Raw genomic sequence first — 24,151 nt, forward strand, 5'->3', positions numbered from 1 at the left:
ACACACACACACACACACACACACACACACACACTTCACAATATAGTCATGTGACTTGCCTCTGGGGGTCCCTTGAGGCGTGGTGGCCGCCAGGCAGCCGCCTCCTCTTGCCTAATAGTAGTTACGCCCCTGTCCAGATGCCCCAGACATGACTCCTGGTGGGGACTGGGGAGTGGAGAGAGAAAGAGCCCCTGGATTTTATACAGCCTCCAGACCCTCAACTCTTGCATTCTTTCAGTTCTACTGAAAAGTGGTGAGAAAATCCTAGATTGATGCTCTAGTGGATTGCACCGATTAATTGATTCAAGTTTATAGAACTATAAAATTGAAATGTGATTAGAACCATATTATGAGTTTAACTGCAAAATATATTAGGATTTCAGTTGTGAGATCCTTGAAATATGTCACTACATTTGAGTAGTGGTGCTAAGTCTGTTTTAGTTCTTGGGAAATATTTCATTTCATAGTAGACTAGTATTTTTAAGCCCGTTATGATAACGGGCGCTAGCTTTCTATCCCGTCTTTTCTGTCTCTCTCTCTCTCTTTCTGTCTCTTTTTCCCCCCTTGTCCCCTCTCTCTTTTTGTTTTTTGTTTTGTTGTTGTCTCTGTTTTTGTTCTTCCTTATTTTGCTTATACTTTGGGTGTGTGTGTGTGTGTGTGGATGAATAACGGCCAAAATGGCCCATGAGAAGGTGGCCGCCCCCACCTATCGCCCTCCCGCGCACCCAGCTGCCGTAGCCCACCTTACCCGCTCCAGCCCGAAGGAGAAGAGAGGAACTCGGGAACAGAGCTACTCTCTGTGTTAAGCTGCTGCCCATACTGTCGCAATGGACGCAATAGGCGTCCTTTGCGTCCATAGCGGCAGTTTGAGCAGTGACTTAGCACAGAGAGGAGCTCTGCTCGTGAGCTCCTCTCTTTTCCCTCGGGCTGGAGCGGGTAAGGTGGTCTTCGGCAGCTGGGTGGGCGGGAGGGCGATAGGCAGGGGCGGCCACCTTCTCATGGGCCATTTTGGCCCTTAATCTTTTTTTGGGGGGAGCGGGGAAGGTGATTTTGGGCAGCTGGGAGGGCGGGTGAGCAGGCGGGGGGACAGCTGTGAGCGGGCGGGGGCCTCGTTGGCGGCTTCGCTGCCACCTCGCCCAGCTTCCCTGTCCCCCGTCTCGGTCTTCCCCCGCTGCCATTGCCCTTGCCTTTTTCAGGGCGGCCGCTTCTGGTTGCCTCGGCCTCCTCTCGCCGTGCCGCAGCTCATGGCCGAGGCGGCGGCTCTGCCGCCGCCTCGGACTCTTTCCCCCGCCGCCACACACCGGCTAATGGCCGCCCGTGGCTGTGGGACACTGGTGTCTGCAGTCCTGTGTCCCTTGGGCTCTTCTGGGCCTGCGCTTCGCGCAGGCCCAGAACAGCCCAGGGAGGCAGGGACGCAGATCCCCAACGTTCCAAAGCCACGGCCACTCACTTAGCCTTTTATTATAGTAGATAATCAACTGTCTAACTTAATGAAACTGTGAGTGGGAAGGAATCCAAAGCATTTCAGTGCTTGCCTACCACAGAGTAGAGAGAAGACCATCCAGTTGTATGTTCAGTCAATTTCACTGAATTTGTTGGAGCAGCATATTTGTTAAGAAGCAGGAATATCCTTCAAAAAGCCATGTTTTGGGAATCTAAATTTTAAATCTGAATGTGAAAGGTTTGATACAGGGGTGACACTGCTGGCACTTGCTTAATCTGGCAAGATGTGGAGGGGAAGCAACTGCAATTAATCGTCTAGATTATCTTGTTTTAAGATGATGCTCTTGCGTTAATCTAAGAACGCATTTCCTGTTCTCAGTAGGAGGCAATTAGGAATCCATTTTGCTGCTTGTACTGACTTGGTTGGTTAGTCTATTTTTATGGCTCCATGTCTTTCTGTTGATTCTCCTTTGTTGGGGTATGCTGTTGTCCTCCCTTGTGTGATTTGGATGCTTTCTTACAGTCAGGCTATTATCACTGGTTAGCAGCGTATCTTCTCTACAAACCTGAGCGTCTCATATGACCTGATTTGCTGTTAATCTCTTTCTCTCGGGGTGGGGGGATGGGGTGGGTTTGACCTTCTGTCCCTCCCTTTGTGTAATAGTTTGTCTTGTCTACAGAGCAGTTTTGTGAAATTTCCTTCAAGAACTCTAGCTTTGCTTTCTACGCATATGGTATGCTTTTTTCCACAGTTTTGTAAAAAAGAAGTAATAAATGTGATTGAAGAATAACTAGTGTGGATGCCTCTTCTCACTTCCATAAACATAATGACAAGCAATTTGTGCAAAATGCACACAATACTAATTAAGGATTTTAATTTGTTAATAGTCTCAGTTTGATTAGAAACAGATGCTGATTATCAACAGAGATCTAAATGGACTTTGCTAAGATGGCTTTTAGTAATTACAATAAACTTGTGAAAATTTAAAATACAATGAAGCCATACACATTGCAACATAGCTGCATCTAATGCTGCCTTTGATGCAAATGTTAGTGATAAACATTTATTTTCACATTAGTAAAATAATTTGGGAGGCAGTAGATAGAGTTGGCTTTGAACATGGGAAGTCTAGATGCTTGCTTGGCTATGACGTGATCATACAGTGGCTGCTTTCTCATAATGTGTATTGTATGGTCATTGTGTTGATAAAACAAAGACTGTGTTTCTGGTCATGAGTATTAATGCAATAATCTGTGCAGGCTTTGCTTTCTCATGGTTTTATTCTGCCAGATATGACTGGCTTTAAACACAACCAGGAACACTGGTACTGAATATTGGTACAGCTTCATATATCACAAAGAGGGTGCTAAATGCTTCCTATGGTGAAACTTGTGGGTTATATGGTGGTGAGGATTGGGGAACTGTGGATTGCCTTTTTGAAGTGGAGCATTGCTCATTATATTGTGGAAAGGCTAGATTCCTTCTTGACCTCTTGTGATTCAGTCCTAGTGTGTCTTGCTTGGGGCACAAGGAAGAATGCTGACCTAACTGCTTATTTGTGGGTGTCTTAAACAGCATTTAATGCCACCCAAGAGTTAATTGCCCCAGGGCTATGTTAGATTAGAAAAGGAAAGAGTCTGTTCTGCCCTTACACATGTGACTAGAGGTGATTGTAATGAGGCATGAAAACCTGAGGGTGTTATGGCTATCTCTGTGTTTACTTGCATACGTGCCAGTTTGATGAGGCTGTATACTCCTCCTTTCTGGTCTAAAATAGGCTGATACTTAAAAATAAAATCTCGACTAAGTAGAAAAAGTCCACTTGGATAATATTAAAAAGTGAGGAAGAGCTGTTACTGCTGTGGGAGTTGGGCTGCAAGAGAAGCATGACTTCAGCTGCTAGACTGCTTTAAAGGCAGTAACTTGAAAAAATTCAAATTACACACCAACATTCCCTGTACGTTAGCGGCAAAGACAAAATTCTCTGTTAGCACACTTGAATATATTACTGTGATAGAAAGCTACCTTCCAATCACACATGTTCTCATGATTAAGCTTAACTTAGTCTATTGGCTTAGAAGAAATAATTATTATGGTGGTAACAAGGATTGATACTTTATTCTGAAGGCTTGAGAAGAAGCTTTGGCAACTAAGCTAGCCAGAAACTTAGCCTTCTGGCTAAGGCTTAAGAAACTCCAGTCTGATCTCTTCCTTTTAAATATGAGATAGATAGATAGATACTTTATTTACGGCCATTGGCCAAAACATTAAATATGAGTATAAACCTCCTTTCAGAATATGAGCTCTGCAGTAAGGAGGAAGCCTTTGGGAAGATTCATTCATTCTTTCTTTCTTTCTTTCTTTCTATTTCTATACCGCCCTTCAAAAAATGGCTCCGGGCAGTTTACACGGAGAAATAACAAACAAATAAGATGGAACCCTGTCCCCAAAGGGCTCACAATCTAAAAAGAAACATAAGATAGACACCAGCAACAGTCACTGGAGGTCCTGTGCTGGGCGTGGATAGGGCCATTTACTCTCCCCCTGCTAAATAAAGAGAATCACCACATTAAAAGGTGATTCTAACTTTGTTAGCAGGGATTTCAACTTGATGAGTTCAACTTCTTGAATACTGCTCAAAAACATTTATATAATGCTTGTCAACAAAAGCTCTCAAATTGGTTTACATGGCAGAAAAAAGTAGATCATCCCCTCCCCCAAAAGGGCTCCCAATTTTCAAACAAACACCAACAAGCATGACAACAACAATAGCCAAAGATGCTCTGCTAGGTTGAATAGGGAGAGGTGCTGCTAAATACAGGAGCTGCTATTTTAAAAGGTGCCTCTTGCCCAGTTAGCAGGAGTATACACAGAGACTTAACTCTTAGACTGTGTGGTGACATCTGTTTAGGACATTGAAAAGAAAAAAGAGCACCACTGTGAATGTTACTTGCATGGTGGTTTCTTAACTTTTCATGCTTTACCTACCTAATTCAAAAACCTTCAGTTGAGCTGATTTCCTTAAGATTCTTTCTTGCTCATTTTGATAGTACATTTTGACTTCCATTAGGGTTAGCTTACAAAGCTTCACTTTTTCAGCCATTTAAAATGTGTAACTACTTTTATTTTAGATTGATACAACTGAAAAGCAGAAAATTGCAGAAGAGTTGCGAAATTCAACTCCAGGTTTTGGCGGTGTTAAAGTAGAAGAATGTGTGTACTACAAAGTAAGTAAGCGGGTTGAGACTATAAAAGAAGAAATGACCTTTTGTACTGCTGTTCTCTTAATTTCAGTGTTTTTCACTTAGGTGAATAATGCTGCTATTCCATATTTAGCTTTTTTTGGTAAAATATTTGTTTCAAGAGAAATGATGGCTAATTACCAATCTGTATACTAGCCCTAACCTTCTAATACATATGCAGATAGGCAAATAAAGTACTTTTCCTGGGTGAAAATCAGGAAGTCAGGTTCTAAAGGCAAATATTATGGCCAGGAGAGATTAATAGGAAAGTATTTTGTATAATAAATTGTGTTTTGCAGGTAAAGGTATCTTTCCTCAACTTAACTTGCAGGCACTTGGTTGTTACATCAGACTTCTCAACTAATAAACATGTCCAACAGGGTTCCAATAGCAGAAAATAGCCAGGGAGCAGGCCAGATAGCTTTGAGCTCAGAGAGGACTAAGAGAATTGCTGCTCATAAATAAACCGTTATCTCATTTGGGCTTTGGCCCTTGAGTACACACACCTTCTGCGGACAATGTGCAAATCACTAATTGGTGATGCAATCCTGAACCGTGAGTGTGTGTGAGAGAGAGAATATTGCAATCAAATTGGATGATCAGATTCCATGGTCCTTTGCAGTCAATTGGCTTCCCAGGGTGTGCTGAAAGCAAATCTTGTAACTATTTCCTGAGAATGGATGACTCCCCATTGGAAAGTGGTATATTTAACACATGGGGACACATATCTACATCAATTAATACCAGTTTCAAGCACCTGTCTGTATGAGAAAAGGGCATCTGACTAGGGAAAGTACCTAAAAGGTCAATTTTTAAAAATCCTTAGTGTTATCTTGACACATTACTTTGGGAAATATTTGTCTGCCATGCAGCTTGTGCATACATTAATGATGGCACTTGGTTTCCTTGAGATGCTGCAGTTCCCTATTGTAAACAAGAATCACGAGTATTAGAAAATGTGTACCTTAAATACCACCTATCTGCTGAAATGGTGGGAAAATATGGCCTTCATGTAATCTAAGAATTGTACACTCATGCTTTAGTTGGTAAAACGGATGCATTCCTGAAGTTGCAGATTGTTTCTGCTATTAATCTTTTTTTTTTAAAAAGAATTGATTTCTGTTTACTTGGGTTCTGTATAATTAAGCTAAAATAACATTGTCTAATTCTCATTCTTGTCACATTCAGGTTCCTTTTTGTGATGCTGTGGATTTAGTTCGTGTAAGAAGAGTCTATTTCCATGGTGGCTATGCCTATGTACCTCAGCAGGATATTGTTGCTATTGTCCTGAATGATTATAGAACCAAACTGTCGAAAGCCCTGGCAGTAAGTTTCTCTTTTCCTAATTTGCTCTGTGCTTTATGGTCCTTTTGTTCTCTGTTTATAAATGGCAACATTGCATCCAGCCTGGAAAAGCTGATTGGAGTAGGGCATGGGGATTTAGCTTACAGGATTTAAGAAGTAGTTCAGCTTTATAAACTCCTTACCCTCATTAAGTAGCACTTTACTTTACTGTTTAATGTAAAATTGGAGCTCTTCTGCCAGAGGTGGCATTAGTATTTTGCAACCATTTTTTGTGTAAAGTAATACAGTTCTTATTGTTGGTTAACTTTTATTGTATAGTCCAGTGGATATAAGCAAGAATTAACCCAAACCTAGAACTAATTCCTATAGAAGGTATTTCAGTTTTTTTCAGATTCAGGAGAGTCCAAGATATGGAAAACCAAAAATATACAGTTTATATGCATATGCAAAAACAAATGACAGGGTTTTTATTGTGAACCTTTCGTGAATGCAGAAATGTTGCGGAAGACACCAATTTACACATATTAGCTTGTGGAGCTTTGTTTTCTAACTGAAATGTGATTGCTGGTTAAGAATGTAGATGTTTGGATGACTTGCTAAGTACATGATATACAATAGCTAATTAATATATTACTGATCGTGCTCATCCTCATTTTAGTTTCCTACAGTGCCTGCATCCGTACAATCCTTCCCATGACAGTTCTGCAAACAGCAGAGCACAGCATTGCCTGCATTGGCAACTTCTTGTGCTTGGCTCAGTGACAGATGTTTCTCACGTACCGTGGTTCAGGTCCAGTACATGTCAGGGGCCAGTCCAAGGTCAGTAGTTAGAGGATGTTCAGGCCATAGATAGTTCTGATGCCAGATGTCCAGGGATCTATAGGACATGACCAAGATATTGATACATTTCATAATCATTTCAGCCAGTATTTTACTGACCTGTGCAGGATATTTACTGCAGGATATTTACCTAGCCACCCAGAGGAAGGTAACTGCGGATGATATCAGCTGGAGAAGACATGACAAAACAATGGGGAAATCTTTCAAAGCTGTGAAAATGGCTAAGTCTTCTCATCTGTAACAATGAAAGCACTGTAGAAGGATATCCTCATCATTGGGAAGATCAAACATGTTGACCCACATCTCATGACCCAAAGAATGCTTGGCTGCTTCTCACTAAACTGTTAACTAAATTTACAGACATCACACATTAATTCAGTTATGAGTTGTGTTGTTGGCCTCGTTCTTTGTTTGATCCTGATAAGCAGTGTATGAGAAGCTGACAGGTCATCTCTGGCAAGAACTCTTGATCCTTTGAATGTTGTTACAAGGTCTGATTGGGAAACTCGTTGTGTTCTTGATGGTGGTGTGCTGATTCTCAAATTACTATGGCCAAAAACTGCAGCAGTATGAGGCACATAATGTGAAGCACTGTGGAATGGTGTCAGTTGTCTTGCATGGGTATAGGACAGGCATCTCCAAACTGCGGCCCTCCAGATGTTGCTGAACTACAACTCCCAGCATCCCTAGACACAATTTTTTGTGGCTGGGTATGCTGGAAGTTGTAGTTCAGCAACATCTGGAGGGCCGTAGTTTGGGGATGCCTGGTATAGGATGTCGAGCATAAAGGATATGGAGTAAAACTGACTTGCTAGGCAATCATCCATGACAATTCTTTTTGGCAAAAGCTCACCACTGCTCATAAACAAGACACCATTTCTTGTGAACAAAGAGAACAAACACTTTGTAGATATGCTTGGAGCACACTTGCAAGACTAAGGACATAACCTCATTCATGCTGAAACCAATACAGTCACAGTAAGAACAGCCCTGCTGGATCAGGCCCAAGGCCTATCTAGTCCAGCATCTTGTTTCACTCCGTGGCTCAACAGATACCTCTGGAAAGCCCACAAGCAAGATATATGTGCATGCCCTCTCTCCTGCTGTTCCTGCCCTACAACTGATATTGAGAGGCATCGTGCCTCTGAGGTTGGAGATGGCCCACAGCCATCAGACTAGTAGCCATTGATAGACCTGTCCTCCTTGAATTTGTCTAAGCCCCTTTTAAAGCCATTCAAGCTGGTGGCCACAACGTATCCCATAGCAAATAATTCCATAGATTAATTATGCACTGTGTGAAAAAGTACTTCCTCTTGTCAGTCCTAAAATTTCCCAACCTTCAGTTTCATGGGATGGCTTCTGGTTCTAGTGTTGTGAGAGAAGGAGAAAAATTTCTCTCTGTCCACCCTCTCCACTGCATGCATAATTTTATGCACCTTGATCATGTCTCTCCTTTGTCGCCTCATTTCCATGTTAAAGAGCTCCAGATGCTGTAGCCTAGCCTCATAAGGAAAGTGCTCCAGGCTCCTGATCATCTTGATTGCCCTCTTTATCTTTTTCCAGTTCTACAATATCCTTCTTAAGATATGTTGACCAAAGCTGTATGCAGTACTCCAGATGTGGCTGCACCATAGATTTGTATAAGGGCAATATAATACTAGCATTTTAATTTTCAGTCCCCTTCCTAATGATTCCTAGCATGGAATTAGCCTTTTTCACAGGTGCTGCGCACTGAGTCAACACTTTCATTGAGCTGAGTCGACACTTTCATTGAGACCCCAAGATCTTTCTCCTGGTCAGTCACCGACGGTTCAGGTCCCACCAGGGTATATATGATGTTGGGGTTTTTTGCCCCAATATGCATCACTTTACATTTGCTTACATTGAACCACATTTGCCATTTTGCCAACCTCAAGTTTAAAGAGAGCATTTTGCACTTCTCACATTTTGTTGTGGATTTTGCTACCCTTTATTTATTTATTTATCAAATTTATACCACGCCCAAACTTCTGTTTCTCTGCAGCTAACAACTCGGTGGATCACACTATGGTCACTGCTACCCAATGGTTCTGCAACTCTGACATCTCGCACCAGGTCCTGGGCGAGATGTCAGGATTAAGTCCAAGGTCACCATCTCTCTGGTTGATTCCACAACTAACTGTTCTAGATAGTTTAGTGTCACCTGTAAATTTGGCCACTTTGCTGCTTACCCCAACTTCTAGATCAGTTATGAATAAGTTAAAGCACTGGTCCCAGTACTGATCCTTGGTGGACCCCACTTCCAACTTCCCTACATTGTGAAAACTGTCCATTTATTCCTACCCTCTGTTTCCTGTCCTTCAACCAGTTACCAATCCACACATGAACCTGCCTCCTTATCCCATGACTGATAAGTTTATTCAAGAGCCTTTGGTGGGGAACTTTGTCAAAAGCTTTTTGGAAGTCCAGGTATACTGTGTCAACTGGATCACCTTTATCCACATGCCTGTTGACACTCTCAAAGAACTCCAAAAGATTAGTGAGGCACTTCCCTTACAGAAGCCATACTAGTTCTCCTTCATCAATGCCTTTTTACCAGTCCCCTCATCTCTTTTAGAAGTTTCCTGTTATGAAATCCAACACATCTGTGTTGGATTTGCTTGACAATTCTCCCCTTGCATATATGCTGAATTGGATCACACTATGGTCACTGCTACCCAATGGTTCTGCAACTCTGACATCTTGCGCCAGGTCCTGGACGATATGTCAGGATTAAGTCCAAGGTCACCATCTCTCTGGTTGATTCCGCAACTGACTGTTCGAAGGCACCGTCATTTAGCATGTCTAGAAATTTGGCACCTCTGTTGTTAGCTGAATACGAATTCACCCAGTCTATGTGTGGGTAGTTGCTCATTACTACTGCCCTCTCTCTCTTTTGACACCTCTCTTGTTTGTTTCTCCAACTCCAGTTCACTCTCAGCACTTTGATCCAGAGGGCGATAGCACATCCCGAGTAACACATTTCCTTTCAGTCCTCGTAATGTTACCCAAAATGATTCTGTGCAGGACTCCAGTCCACCCGGTTTTCTAGCTTATTAGAATCTATCTCTTCTTTGATATATAGCACTGCTCCTCCCCCAATCCTCCTCTCCCTTCTATAGAGTTTATATCCAGGAATAACCGTGTCCTGCTGGTTCTCACCATCCCACCAGGTTTCTGTTACACCCACTGTATCTATGTTTTCATTAGTAATCAACTAGCACTCCAGCTCACCCATCTTTGCTCTGAGGCTTCTGGCATTGGTATATGGACACCTATACACCAACTCCCTCAGCTGGTGTTGGTGTGTGCCATCCTTCCCCTTACCATCATTTGACCTTTTTGGCAAGCTGTCCTGCGTTTCCTTCTGCTCAACTACTGGCTCTACTCTGTCCCCTTCTAGTTTATCCGAAACGTGTGCACCATCGCACCTTAGGAGATTTTGCTGGCTGATCTAGATACCACCTAGTTCCTGTCGGCAAAATCCCAGGCGTCATTTTAAAAGGTGCTCTGTGACCTTTTTTTTTTTTTTAAAGCGCCAGCAGTCTGGTTCCATTTTGTTTCAAGTGGAGCCAGTCCCTTTTGTACAGACTTCGATTGCCTCAAAATGTACTCCAGGGCCTAACAAATCTAAACTCCTCCCGGCATCACCGTCGTATCCATGCATTGAGAACCCTCAACTCTGCCTGTCTCGCTGTTCCTGCACGTGGAACAGGTAATGGTGCAATACACTGGGAAGCACCCCCTCCCCTGTTCGCATTCTACCTTAATAACTGATTGGCTATTTAGATTATATAGGGCTGTTCACTTGAAGCTATGTACTGGATGCAGTTGTCAACTAATTAAAGGTTTTAAACTTGATAATCTGTTTGCAAACGCTTGTTCTCAAAGTTCCTCTGGTCTGAGACTTATATTCAACATCAGCAGGCAAACTGACTCTCTTCAGGTATGTGACCCCTCCCACAAGCTGAGTCACTCACCTGGAATGAATCCCCCACTCAGGCTAATTGCTCTGACAAACACTTCCAGCCAGTCAGAAATTAAACCCTAGGAAATTACTACCCCTAACAAACTTAACTTCTCCCTTTCCCTTTTGTTTACTTGGTGATTGTGAAAACAGCATAACTCTATCAGAAGACAGAAATAACAGTAGTTGCCAATGATATGGACATCTGGATTTGCTTCTGTATGCTAGAGGGAACATTGCAGTGCAGTCCGCCACAACTTGTGAAAAAATGCATGACATACATCATATTATCATTTTTGCACATACTCAGATGTGCCTACATGCTTGGGCTCACCTCTTTGGATCAGCATTCGCTGATCACTCTTGGTTTCAAAATTCTTGTGTCTGTGTATGGTGGAAATCCAGAACACTTGCCTCCACATGGTGCAAGGGGACTATGCAGCGTATTCAGCTTTAGCCAAAGCTTTGCACAGGCCCAATAAACAATGGGAGTTGCACCTAGGGTTGATGGGGGCCACTACTGACCCCTGGGCCTTAAAATGAAGAGCAATGAGCTATACCATATACATATCACATCATTAAAACATTTGCATTCTCTGCTGCTGGATGAGGACATCTCTTGTGGGTTATCCTCAATGTTCCTCAAGAGGCCATGGAGTTGCTCAAGGTGCCCCCCCCACCCCCGATGCTTCTGTGCTGGCACTCCTATCTTGAGTGATGTTCCCAAAGGGTGGGGACAGCTCACTTAAGGATGCTTTTGATAAAAAGACTGAGACTTCACTCAGGAGGGTGCATGAAGCATCATCTTTATTGGTATCTAATGCTTCAGATAATCTCTACTAAAAATTGAAAAGGCACAAGCCTTTATGGTTAATGCCACAGTGGATGTGATTTGTTTCTCCGCCCACTCCACAGCTTCTACAGTGGTTGCAAGGCACAGTTTGTGGTTAAAGCACTCCCAAGTAGATGCCACATCTAGATCTAACTTAGCTTCTGATCCATATGATGTATCAATACTATTCAGGGCACTCAAGGAAGTCTTCATTGAAACAAAGGGCAAAAAGAGGGCCCTGCCTACCTCCTGTAAGGAGGATCACAGGCAAAACAGAAAGCCATTTCAGTCCTTTCATTCTTTCAGGCCTTCCTTTCATCTCAGAGACAAGGAGGTTAGGACTCAGAGGCTTTTTTGGAATAGAAAGCACACAGCCAATAAATCAACCCATCAGCATCTGGCTTTAAATGGCCAGGCCAGGACATCTAGACAACAATTTTGGCTCTCAACCTTTTCAAGTCGTGGGTTGATTGTCAGATTACTTTCATTCCTAGGAGAGCTCCACCAACATCAAGTGGGTTCTCCAATTGATTTTGCACAGGTTCAGAATAGATTTCATCTCCAGCCCCCCAGATCATCTTCTGTGAATGCCACAAAATCGCAAGTAGGTATGTGCCTGAATCATTTTGGCTCCTCTTTGAGGAAGCATCAAAATGATTCAGCTCCCTGCACCCAATACGTTTTGGGGGCAGGGGTTCCTTTAAAAGGAGGCAGGCAGGTCTTACCTGCCCCTCCTGGAAGCCTCCACTGCCCCATCACAGCACTGTTCTCAGAAAAGCATCCCTGTGAAAAGTGGTAGCCTGTGCTGCTGTCTCCTTTAAACCGCCCCGCCCTGCCGACACTGCATGAGAGATGCTGGGGGAAGCATCCTAATTGCCTCAGCAGGGTGGTTTAAAGGAAACAGCGGCACAGGCTGCCTCTTTCACAGAGATGCTTTTCTGAGATTAGCGCCATGGTGGGGCGGCACAGGGTGGCAGAGGATTCCAGGAGGGAGCAGGTAGGACCTGCCCGCCTCCTCTTAAGGGAACCCCTCGCCGTCCTTGGGATGGTGCCAAAGCAAATCGATGCACATCCCTAATTGCAAGCAATTCAACGTATTTTAGAAATTGGCACAGTAGAGCCGGTTCATATTCATCAGTAGAGGTCAGGGATCTATTCTATTCTGTTTACAGTGCCCAAAAAAGATTTTACCCTCAGAGCCATTCTGGATCTAAAATACTTGAACAAATTCATCAAGTTGAGAAAGTTCAAAATGGAGATTCTGTGATCAATTGCAGAGTCTCTTCATCATCTAGACCAGGGTTTCTTAACCTTGTGCCCCCAGATATTGTTGGACTACATCAGCAGCTTTCTCCCAAAATGCTCCATTGTCTGAGACCAGCAAAGCAGTGACATGGTCTGCTCCTTTGTCATTCACTAAACATTACAAGCTGGATCTTCACCAGTCTGCTTTGGTCTCTTTCAGCAGAAGAGTGTTACAACAGGTCCTCCTGCCTCTGTAGACTTGGGTATTCCCTCGCGGCTCATATAGCTGTGGCTTGTCCCACATGATATGTCCTCATCCAGCAGCAGTAGAGAAAGGAGCACTGGCTACTTAGCATGAAAGCTTCTTCTTGCTGCTGTATTTTAGGACAGCTAGACCCACCCATCTGGGTGCCCAGGTCTGCTGTGGGAGGACACCTTGTTTCCTCTTATCTTGTCCTTCAATTTGTTTTTTCTTTTTATTGATCTCCTTTTCTCTTGCCTTATGGGGATTGGCTCTTAATGGTTTTTTGAGCTTTTTGCTAGACTTAGCTATAAAGAACTGGGTGGGGTTCTCCTTCCCAGGCTCTTAAAAGCTTTAACTAATTTACATAGTTCTGTCTCTGGAGCACATGGGAAGGATAATCCACATGAAATGTCCTCAAATCCAGCAGCAAGCAGAAGCCTTCATGGTAAATAAGCCATGTTCCTTTCTCAATCAGCAATCAAATTTCATTATATAAAAAAAGCTGCTAGTTGTGAAATCATGTAAATTTGTGTCTTGAATTTTTGCACTCACGAGAATTTCACAATGAAACCCTGGTTTGTTTTTGCATGTGCATGTTGCTGTGTATTTTTGGTTTTCCATATTTTGGAATATCCTGAATCTGAAAAAGCAGAATACATTCTGTGGGAATTCACTATAGGTTTGTGTCAGTTTTTTGCTTATATCCATTGAACTAACAGTGATACCTCAAACTTGGGTAAAAGAACCCAAACATGTTGATATACTTCTATAATCATTCATTCATTCATTCATTCATTCATTCATTCATTATTTCTCTGTGTAAACCGCCTTGAACCATTTTTAGAAAGTCGGTATAGAAATCGAATTAATCATTATACTTAATTCTCTTAGTCAGCCACCAACCATGCGTGGGGATGTGGCAAGGCCATATGTGCTGGTGAGGGAGGCACCTGATTGGCTGGATGCCGGATGGTTAATGTTCGCTGGACTGAAAACTAATGGCAGCGAGGAAAGGCAAGCGGCGGTGGACCCGGCCGCATTGGGGAGGTGGAGGCGGCGGCCCGGGTCATGTTGGGGAGGCAGAGGTGGAGGGCCTGGCCGCAGCAGGGAGGCGGAGGTCCCAGTGGCGGGGAGGTGATGGCAGCAGCAGGCAATGGCTGCTGTGAGGAGGCAGTGCAGAGGAGGTGGAGGCAGCGGCGGGCCCAAGCGAGGCAGTGGCTGGCAGCTGCAGTGAGGAGGCGGGCGTCAGGAGAGGGTGGCAGAAACCATGGGCGGGGACTGGGGGGAAAGCGGCCTGGGGGAAATCGGGGGGGGAGTAGCAGGTGTACGGGCATTGGGACCGGAGACTGGGGCAGAAGCTGGGGGGAGGGCTTGGGGGAAAGGGAGTGGGGCTGAATGTGCAACGCCCGTTGGAGGCTGGGGTGGAAGGGAAATGGGTGGCGGGGCTTCCCTGTTCACCGCCTGGGAGGAGGAACGGTGGTGGCGGTGCCCTTTTTGGCCACCCGCTTGGAGATTCTCTGTGCAGGTGGTGGTGGTGGGGAGGGAGGAGAGGAATGGAAGGGGGGAGGGCAAGAGAGATCGGGGCAGGAGGGAGGGTGAGTGAGGAACAGCCGGCCCAAAGAGTGCACAGATGCTCTGTGCGGGGTTGGCTAGTAATAATATATTTTTGATAGGTTGGAATCCAATGTTCACAGGGTTTTTTTAAAAAGCAAAAATTGCATCTGTGGGATTTTTTTCAACTTGGGTTGCTATTTCTAATGGACTATGTAGTCTACTTGGTTAGTAACTTTAGTTAGGGGTCGAAAATGGGCAAAAATAGTAATGGTCATCTTTGTTTCTTCATACTTCAAGTCATTCAATTATATATTACTCTTGCTGGGGGAATATATGTTTGCTGTTGGGGAAGAATTTAATTCAGGGTGGCTTCACACAACATGCAGAAAGCGAAATCGCTAATTTCTGGTGCTGAATGGCAAGCCCGACTTCTGGTTGTAGGGGAGCAATATGCCAACATTGAATGTATTGTCTTAACCCATATATCACACACCAGTATATCGCACACTCCCCACTGGAAGTCGGGCTTGCAGCCAAACTCCAGGAGCTAGCAGTTCAATTTTTTGCATGTTAGGAACCTACTGCATGCAAGTGTGTAGATGCTCTTCCCAGATTGGCCCCGTTTCCTAAGGGAAATATCTTACAGTGCTCACACATGTAGTCTCCCATTCAAATGCAAAGCAGGGTGGACCCTGCTTAGCAAAGTTGGCAATTAATGCTTGTTACCACAAGACCAGTTGTGTGAAGCCACCCTCCGAGAGACTCTAAACGGACCTGTAGCAAAGTGTAGGTGAGTTTTGTGCTGTTGTAGTCGGCAATTGCATTTTGTAGCTCCGCTGAAGAAAATGGCAGCTGGAAATGATCTCCGGGGTCATATTTGGCCACCTGTGGATATGCGAGATTGGCGCCCCCCGCCCCCCGCTTTTTGCACATATGCCAAAGTCAGGTGTCTTTCCCCCGACCATGGATATGCAGATGCACGGCTGTAGAATCAGCGGATAACAAGTCCACCTGTATTACAATGGATAATGTGTAGGAGATACTTGATGTTCAGATCCACTGTACAAATGTAGCTGCTGTAGTTAACATTATCATTTACTATTTGAACACAGTTGCTTATCAGTATGGGTAGATATCACTTTTTTGGCCTGGATTTAATGTTATAAGTTTGTTAACAAATATCTGAATTATCCATGTTCAGTGCTTCATTATATGCTTATAGATATCAAAGTGTTGCACTTAAGATTCAAATTAAAAACAAAACAAAAAATTCCCTAATGATTTAGACTTCTAAACTCAATTCTACATTTACTAAAATACTTTCAGGACTATGTTTATTTATAGCTGGAAACTTCTTGCTGCACAGCATTGCTTTCCTTGACACATGACTGCCCTGAAACACAACACATTTTATACAAATTGCCTACTTGTGATGAGAAGACATCAGCAGATTCTAGTTGCTAGGATACAACAGAACACTGAAATAGCTTCTTTGGTACTTGTAAACTCTTTGGCAATTTTATAGAGTGAAACTGTACTTGGAGACTTGAAAATTCATTTAATTTCCATTTTAAAACTTTGTAAAATGTAACCAGAAAATATAAAAAGGGTTGAGGTCCTTGGGCATGGCAGGCATAATTTCATTGTATTAAAAAGTGTGTGTGGTGAGGAAAAATAGATAATGTGATTTTAGGTTTGAATTTTTTCGCTGCAACTAAATGATGAAAGATTTAAGTAAAGTGCTGTTGGGTGTACCTTCAGGTTTACTGCTCTTGGGGCTACTTACAAAAACAGTTTAAAACAACCAAGAAACTTGGTGTTTATATTTATTCTTGCGCACACACACACAATCTGTGCATAGGTATGCATTATTAAGTTTCCTTTATGCTAGTGTAGTGCAGTGTCTTTATCCTTTGTCCTATTTCCAGTTTATAAAAGTGTGTGTGTGAAGGTTTGCTATCAATTGCTGTGTCGGTGGTAGAAGTTTCTCCTTTAAGTTCTTTAGTGCAGTCTTTTTTCTAACTCCCACACCCAAGTGCCAAGGCCGGTGGTTGGTTCCAAACTGAGAATGAGACTGTAGCTCAGTGGTAGAGCATCTGCTTTGAGTGCAGAAGGTCCCAAGCCTAATCCCTGTAATTCCAGGTAGAGCTGTGAACAACCCGTGAACAAGCTGAACCAATGGATAGCCACTGCCAGTCAGAATAGAAAGTGTTTCTCAACCTTTTTGGAGTCAAGGACCGCCAAAATTCCTTGTGCAGAGTTTCAAGGACCGCTACATTTTTCATGTGCAGTTTCCCAGACCAGCAGTTAGTAAAGGGGTTTCAAGTTTAAGTTCTATCTATCTATCTATCAGACTTCTATACTGCCCAAAACTTGTATCTCTGGGCAGTTTACAATTAAAATAATATAAGCATTAAAATAATTAAATTTGGAATCTTTTGCAAACATGGAATATTAGGGGTTCTCAACCTTGGGTCCCCAGATGTTGGTGGACTTAAACTCCCATAACCCCCAATCACAATGGCATTTGGCCATTATGGCTGGGGATTATGGGAGTTGAAGTCCACCAACATCTGGGGACCCAAGGTTGAGAACCTCATTATCTAAAAGCCTGGGTGAACAAATATGTCTCCAGTGTGTCTTCAGCATGTGCGGGGTGGGGGTGCTTGTGATTACTCAATGGAGAGGAGATGTTGGGCCATTAGAAAAATTCAAAAACTATGAAACCAACATACAAGCAAGCTTTTGAATTCCCCAAAACTCTCCATCAGGCTGGATGTCAAGCAAAGCAAAAAGGAGGAGAGGAGAGGAGAGCTGGGCAAGTTGTCAGTAGAGCCCAAAGTCTACAGTTTAACCGTCTCTTGATGGAGGTGGAGTTTTAGCCGGAGTTGTGTAGTTGCAGGGCCGGATCCAGACCACATAAGTCAGGACCACCCACTGAAATTAATTTAGTCATCTTTCATTTGTGTCAGTGCTGCTTGGTCATGGTCACCTGGCTTGATCTGGATCCTGCTCTTAATTGTGCACTTTGTGAGGCGGACCTAATGAAACCCGCGCAGCTCCTCCAAAACTCCTTAAAAACAGTTATGTGGCAGGCGCTGGGAATGGGTTATTTTTATGGTGAAAGAAAACGTGAAGAAGAGCGGTGGAGACCTGGTGTTAAAGGGAAGGGGGCAATTCTGAGATGGTGGGGGGCACGGGCGTTGTAGTGGTGGATGGCTCGTCTTCCTCGCTGGGGAGACGAGGCACTGTTCAGGGTGGGCGAGGCAATGGTGCACCGGACCGCGCTCGGAAAGTCGCCTGGGTCCAAGAGCTGCTGCCGCTGTACTTGCGCACCGGAGTGTAGCAAGTGTTTCCCCATTCTCTCTCACAGTGCACGCTTCTGTGCTCCCTCCCAACTCCTCTGCATGCGCCAATCACACCAGCCTGCCTTTGGGGCCATGCAGCTCACGTGGTCCCACATGCTGCCCGTGCGTCGTTGTGAGGCAAGCCAAGGCAGCCCTCCTCCCTCCCTCCACTGCTTAGCCCTCACCGCAGTGTAATCCTGGCCAGAGGTTGTCCCCCCCGCTCGGTGAGGTCATAAAGGGGACCGCTGTCTTCCACCGGCGGTGAAGACCAGGGGGTTATAGGGGGCTGAGGGAGCACAGTGCCCCACCAATGCAAGAGGAAAACAGCGTTTCTTCTCAAGGTACCTTGGCTGCAACAGGCAGCTGGTTTTAAATCTGTTGGGATCGGACACGAGCCGCGCTGGGCATCAAATCCCCAGGATCACTTCATTCCAGTGCCATTCATCCAAAGACCCTTTTGCATGAATGCACAAAATGGTCTCTTGCCTCTCCCCCGCACCACGCCGCCTCCCTCTGCCACTTAGCCCTCCTTGGTACGTGTGCTTGCTCCCCCTCCCTGAGGAAGGTCCACTTGCACACCCTTTCTGTAAAGCCCAAGCCAAGGTGGCCCTCCTCCCTCCCTCCACTGCTTAGCCCTCACGATGGCATGATCTCAGCCAGAGGTTCCACCCCCTGGCGAGGTTACAAAGGGGACCGCCGTCTTCCATCGGCAGTGCAGACCAGGTGGTTACAGGGGGCCGAGGGACCAGAACACCCCACCTACGCAAGAGGGAAACAGGGTTTCCTCTCAAGGCGCCTCGGCCGCAACAGGCAGCTGGGTTTCAATCAATCAACCTTTGGCTGCAAATAATGAGCATGCAAGAACCAGCAGCCCTTCAAGTGGCACCCACTGCCATACCTTTTTATAAAGATAGCTGTAGGAAGATCTCAGCAGCACGTGGAGGCAAGGCGGAAGCAGGGTCCCGTGCCTCCATGATACTCCTCTCCCTTTTCCGTGCCATGTGCAAAATTGAGGAAGTGAGTGCCTTGATTGCAGTTGTTTGGGGGGGGGGTTGACTCCCAGTCGGGGACCGGCAGCGGTCCAGGGACCGGTGGTTGAGAAACTGTGGAATAGACAATGCTGAGCTGAGCTAGAGGGGCATTGCATTCTATCCAGTAATCTTTTGTTTTGTTTAGAAGTTCGTCTCAGTGGGGATCCTGTAGAGAGTGTGAGGGGTGGAGTTAGGAAAAGGGAGGGGAAGGAGAAAATGGAGTTGTTCCTCAAACTCTTAGTTAAATCTACATAAGATTACTTTGTGTTTGTGTGAGGGAAGCAGCTATAAAACAAGGGGCCAATGGTCTGATGGTATAAGGCAGCTTCTTATGAGGAGAGAAATCCTCTGAAGTTCACTGAAGTCTCCTATGCTAGATGTTTGGTAGCTAGGACATCGGACCAGAATTCTGTTAATAATTGTGCAACGTAGCCTGAGAAAACAAGTGTGTCTTGAGGGTTTTCCTAAAAGCAACTGGAGATGGAAAGATTGTGCTGTCAAGTCAGTATTGACTCCTGGCAACCACAGAGCCTTGTGGTTTTCTTGGTAGAATGCAGGAGGGGTTTACCATTTCCTCCTCCCGCGCAGAATGAAATGATGCTTTTCAGCACCTTCCTATATCACTACTGCCCAATATAGGAATTTCACTTATTCTGGGAAACACACCAGCAGGGATTTGAACCAACAGCCTCCTGCTCTCTAGGCAGGTTGCTTTCCCACTATGCCATTAGGTGGCCATCAGAGATGGAAACTCTTATTTTGTAGGGATGTGTAATTCAATTCAACCTTGAATTGATTCGAGGCAATATGCTGATTCGACATCAAATCAAATCACCCTCAAAATAGAGGGCATGATCTGGGGTTGAAGAGAAGCACCCCTGATTTGACCTGGATTGATTTGGGTGTTTTGAGTGCCATTTTGAGGCCCATTCTGCTGGAAAAATGGGCCTCAGAATGGTGCTTTTTCCCAGGGAGAGCTGGTCTACCAATTGTGGTTGAAGGGTAGACCAGCCCTCTGCTCCAAACTTAGAGCATCTGCCCCCATTTATCTCTGGACATGGATGTAGCTGATGTATCAGCTGAAGCTGATAAAAAAGCACTCCTGTCCAGTGCTTTAACCTGAGAAATCAGAGAGAGTTTTGGATCCACGAGCACTCCCAAGCTGCATACCTGCTCTTTCAGGGGGAGTGTAACCCCATCAAGAACAGGCAGATCTAAACCATCTTTCGCGTCCCAACCCCCTACAGCCAGTACTTCTGTCTTGTTTGGATTCAACTTCAGTTTATGCCCTTTTATTTTTATCTATGTAAACCACTTTGGGAACTTTTGTTGGAAAGCGGTATATAAATATTCATCGTATATCTGTATATCCCACCCATTACTGGCATTTATAATTTCCTAATAAAATTGGAGCCTCCCTTTCTCTGGATGTTTTTAAAAAGGACCTGAAGACATACTTGTTTAGTCAGGCTTTTAGTTCATAGTTTTAAAGCTTAAGTTTTAGAGTTTTTATCTATATTTTAAACTGTATTAATTGTGTTAATGTTTTAGTTGTGTCTAGATTGTAAATCACCCAAGGGGCTTACATATGGGGCAGTATAAAAATGTGTTAAATAAATTTAGCGAAGTTGTGCCATTTCCTGAAGTCTATATGGAGAAATAGATTTGGGTGTCATCAGCATATTGATAACACTTTGCACCAAACCACCTGATAATCCCTCCCAGTGGTTTCATGTAGATTCTAAAGAGCATTGGAGACAGTATGGAGCCTCATGGAGCTCCAAACTTCAGTTCTCACTTTGCTGAGCAGCAATCTCCAAGTTGCACCATCTGGAATCTACCAGAGAGGTAGGAATGAAACCACTGTAAACAGTGCCACTCAATTCTACCGACCCAGAAGGATACCATGCTTGGTGGTATTGAAAGCCACCGAGAAATCCAAAAGGATCAGCAGATCACGCTCGTTCTGTCAGTAGCCAATTGGAAATCATCTATCAGGCCAACCATAACCACATAGCCTCCTTGAAAGCCAGGTTGAAATCGATCTAGATAATCTGTATCATTCAAAACTGCCTGTTGCTGAGAGGCCACCATCCGCTCAATCACCTTATCCATCCGTGGAAAATTGGAAACAGGTCTGTAATTAGATAACTCTTAGGGATCCAATGCAGGTTTCTTCAAGTAAGGTCTGATAGCCTCCTTAATACAAGGAGGCATCCTGCCCTCTCAGAGAAGCATTTATATTTACTATAGTGAGTGTATGTGGTGTGTGTGTGTGCGTGTGCGCACAAATGCTCTCAGAGAAGCATTTATATTTACTATAGTGAGTGTATGTGGTGTGTGTGTGTGTGTGCGTGCGCACGCGTGTGTGCGTGCGCACACACACACACTTCACCACAAACCCACAGGTCTGGTCCAGAGTGCATTTGAAAGAGAGAGGAAGATTCCTTCACATGGGGATGGAATGATGTTCCAAGAGGGGGTTTCAGTTCCAGAAGCTTTTGTAAATTTCTGCCATGAAACAAGCCATTTGTAAGACTTCTTTAAAAGTGTTTTAGAATTCAAAAATCATTAATCAACAGATCAATTGACATACTTCAAAACCAAAACATGGAGTCCTGATAACCTGTCCTACATCTGTGCCAAATTTCAGAACTCTAGGCAAAGCCATTCTGGAAATATAAAAGGGACTGTCTTTTCCTTTAGTGCCCCTGAGTATAAATGATTATGAAATACACAGAATCTATGTAAACCTTAAAACAACAAAACAGTTTTTAAAGTGTCTAATTGGTTTTGCTGCATACTGCTTGAAATTCTACTTTTTCCCTTGTGGAAGTGTGCATTTCTCCCCTGCTTCTGTCAAGGATCCACTCTTCTCTAACTTCTTAAATCTGTAAACACCATCTATCATTGTAGCTTCTGCCAGTACATCCTATTTGGAATGGAGAGTGGAGGTATGCAATTTTGTGCAGGTGGTGTTCTCAATAATATTTGATCACCTAAAGTTTCAAACTATGAAGAAGAAGGCTTTGTGTTGTGGTATTAATATCTGAAAATGATGATTAATGAGGGTCTTGTCAGTTGAGATTCGTTTCAGGTATTGAGTTCTGAGTGTTAACCCAAAGTAATTCACTGTAACATAAATGGATGATTTTTATAATATGCATATACAAGGTTAGTAAGGTAATAACTTTGACAGTGTAGAATAAAACATGATTAAAATTACTTTGTCCTCTGGATGCTTCATGCTGAAGTACAGCAGGAAAGTGCTTTCATTTTAGTATAATTTCATTTAATGTCTTCCTATTATTTCTGTGCTATTTATTATTTTCCCCCGTTTGTGGTAGTATGGAGCAGTTACAAGATGTTTTGCATTGCTTCTGAGTTCAAGGCACTTAACAGTATTTTTGTGAAATATTTTTAGCAATTTCAGTCACTGTGCACTGGAGTGCATAAATATTATTTCTTGCAAGGCCATTGTCTAAGGGATGCTGCTGGAAGTGTATATGTTATATGCCAAAATAGAAAGCAAACATAGGAGTAGAGTGGGAACTGTGAAATGGTCTTATACAGTAGATTAGGTATTTGGGATAGAGTGAAACACAGGAGCGTTGCTGATCACGTCTGCCTTGTTGAAAACTTCCTTTTCCTGAATTCCTGCACCAAGGTCAGTTGGGGTTCAGATGATCTAGGAGAAGTAGGTGCATCCGTACTGGACGGTGAGGGCTACCAGGATCTCTGCATGTTTGGCATAATCCAAAAGTTGGATCTGTCTACCTTGCTGCTTTTTATTTATTTATATTTATCCCCACACAACCCCTCTCTCTTCTTTCTACCAGTGAACTCAAGGTCATTTACAATTTAAAATGGTTTATAATATAATATACAAGGAAGTGTTGGGATGGGAAGAGGAAAATAAGTCCATTTGTAACGATTCTTATACAGTGTTGAATTTTTATGGTAAACAGATGGAATAGCCACTGAAGGAGACAGTTTTGGAAACAGAGGGGAGTTTAGTGACAGTTCCACTTAATGGAACCAATGGAGTGGGCATTGCTCTGTTTCAAACCCTCCAATGTAGTCAAGTGATCTCGTTGAGATTGTGATATCTGTGCTGATCTGCATTCAAGATAACTGTAGCATTATGCATTCTAAAACTTCACACAGTGTTCTAATAACTTAGAATCCAGTGGCAATTTAAACCTGTTGGGTTGAGGATAAGGGTGTATTTCAGAGAAAAGAAACTTTTCTGTCTCATGGTGTGTTGCATTTGTGTAGGTTGGAAATCACCGACGTTAACAGCTTTGCACAAGTTAGCTGCTCCTAATAAGTGATGAATTTGGAGTTTACTACATAGTAGTTCAGTAAGTGCTGATTGGGCTTGTAAGATGGGAGATCTTTGCATTTGCCTCAAACTTGCATTTAAAGATGGCCGTGTATTAATTAGCAGTATAATGAACACAACCTGATATTTCACTAGTTCCAAGTGATTTATGGAATGCTGCAGAGTGTGAGGTGGTGTCTAAGCCTATGAAGATGTACAAAGACAGTGTGTCATTGCTGAGTTGCAGCTGAAGTGTCAAATGTTGAAGTGCATGATTTTTGTTTTAATGTTGTTGCAGTTATAGAACTTGAAATCACTTTGACAGTAATAAAAACAAAATTAACAGATCAGTATCTGGGTGTGTGTGTGTCTGATAATGAAACATTAGTTTTAGCAGTTTGAATATGTGCACCTCCATGGGAACATAGGACAATGCACTTCTGTTGTGTCTGCTCCTGTGTTGTAAGAAGAACTTTCTGTTTGCTTATCCATGTCAATCAACAGGACGTAAACATTTTGCTATACAAAAATGACAACTATTCACAGTTGGCCTAGCATGTGTACTTTTATAGCACCTGTGAGTTGCCTCTTAATTGATGCTGAGTTGACGATAATGGCTTCCCCATAATGTGTTCACTGTAAAGTTAACATTTAATGGCTTCGTTGCATGACATAAAGACTATATGTATTTAGTGATCTGGGTCTAACACTTAGTGTGCATGTGTTGAAGCTCCGTCAGGAACATTCCAAAGCTCTCT

General features: G+C 43.6%; 1 protein-coding gene across 2 annotated transcripts in view; it reads left to right on the forward strand.

The window, feature by feature from the left end:
* Positions 1–24,151, forward strand: part of PRIM2 (DNA primase subunit 2) — a 138,704-nt gene that overhangs the window by 20,734 nt on the left and 93,819 nt on the right. Inside the window, exons 5-6 of one of the 2 annotated variants that reach the window (XM_053286498.1) lie at positions 4,576–4,671; positions 5,875–6,012. The exons of the other annotated variant lie outside the window; for it this stretch is intronic. Of the exons in view, the coding sequence (XP_053142473.1) occupies positions 4,576–4,671; positions 5,875–6,012 (234 nt within the window). The remainder of the gene's footprint in view (positions 1–4,575; positions 4,672–5,874; positions 6,013–24,151) is intronic. 2 annotated transcript variants of the gene reach the window in all.

Source organism: Hemicordylus capensis, chromosome 1 (genome assembly GCF_027244095.1).
Source record: "Hemicordylus capensis ecotype Gifberg chromosome 1, rHemCap1.1.pri, whole genome shotgun sequence".
NCBI classification, from domain to species: domain Eukaryota; kingdom Metazoa; phylum Chordata; class Lepidosauria; order Squamata; family Cordylidae; genus Hemicordylus; species Hemicordylus capensis.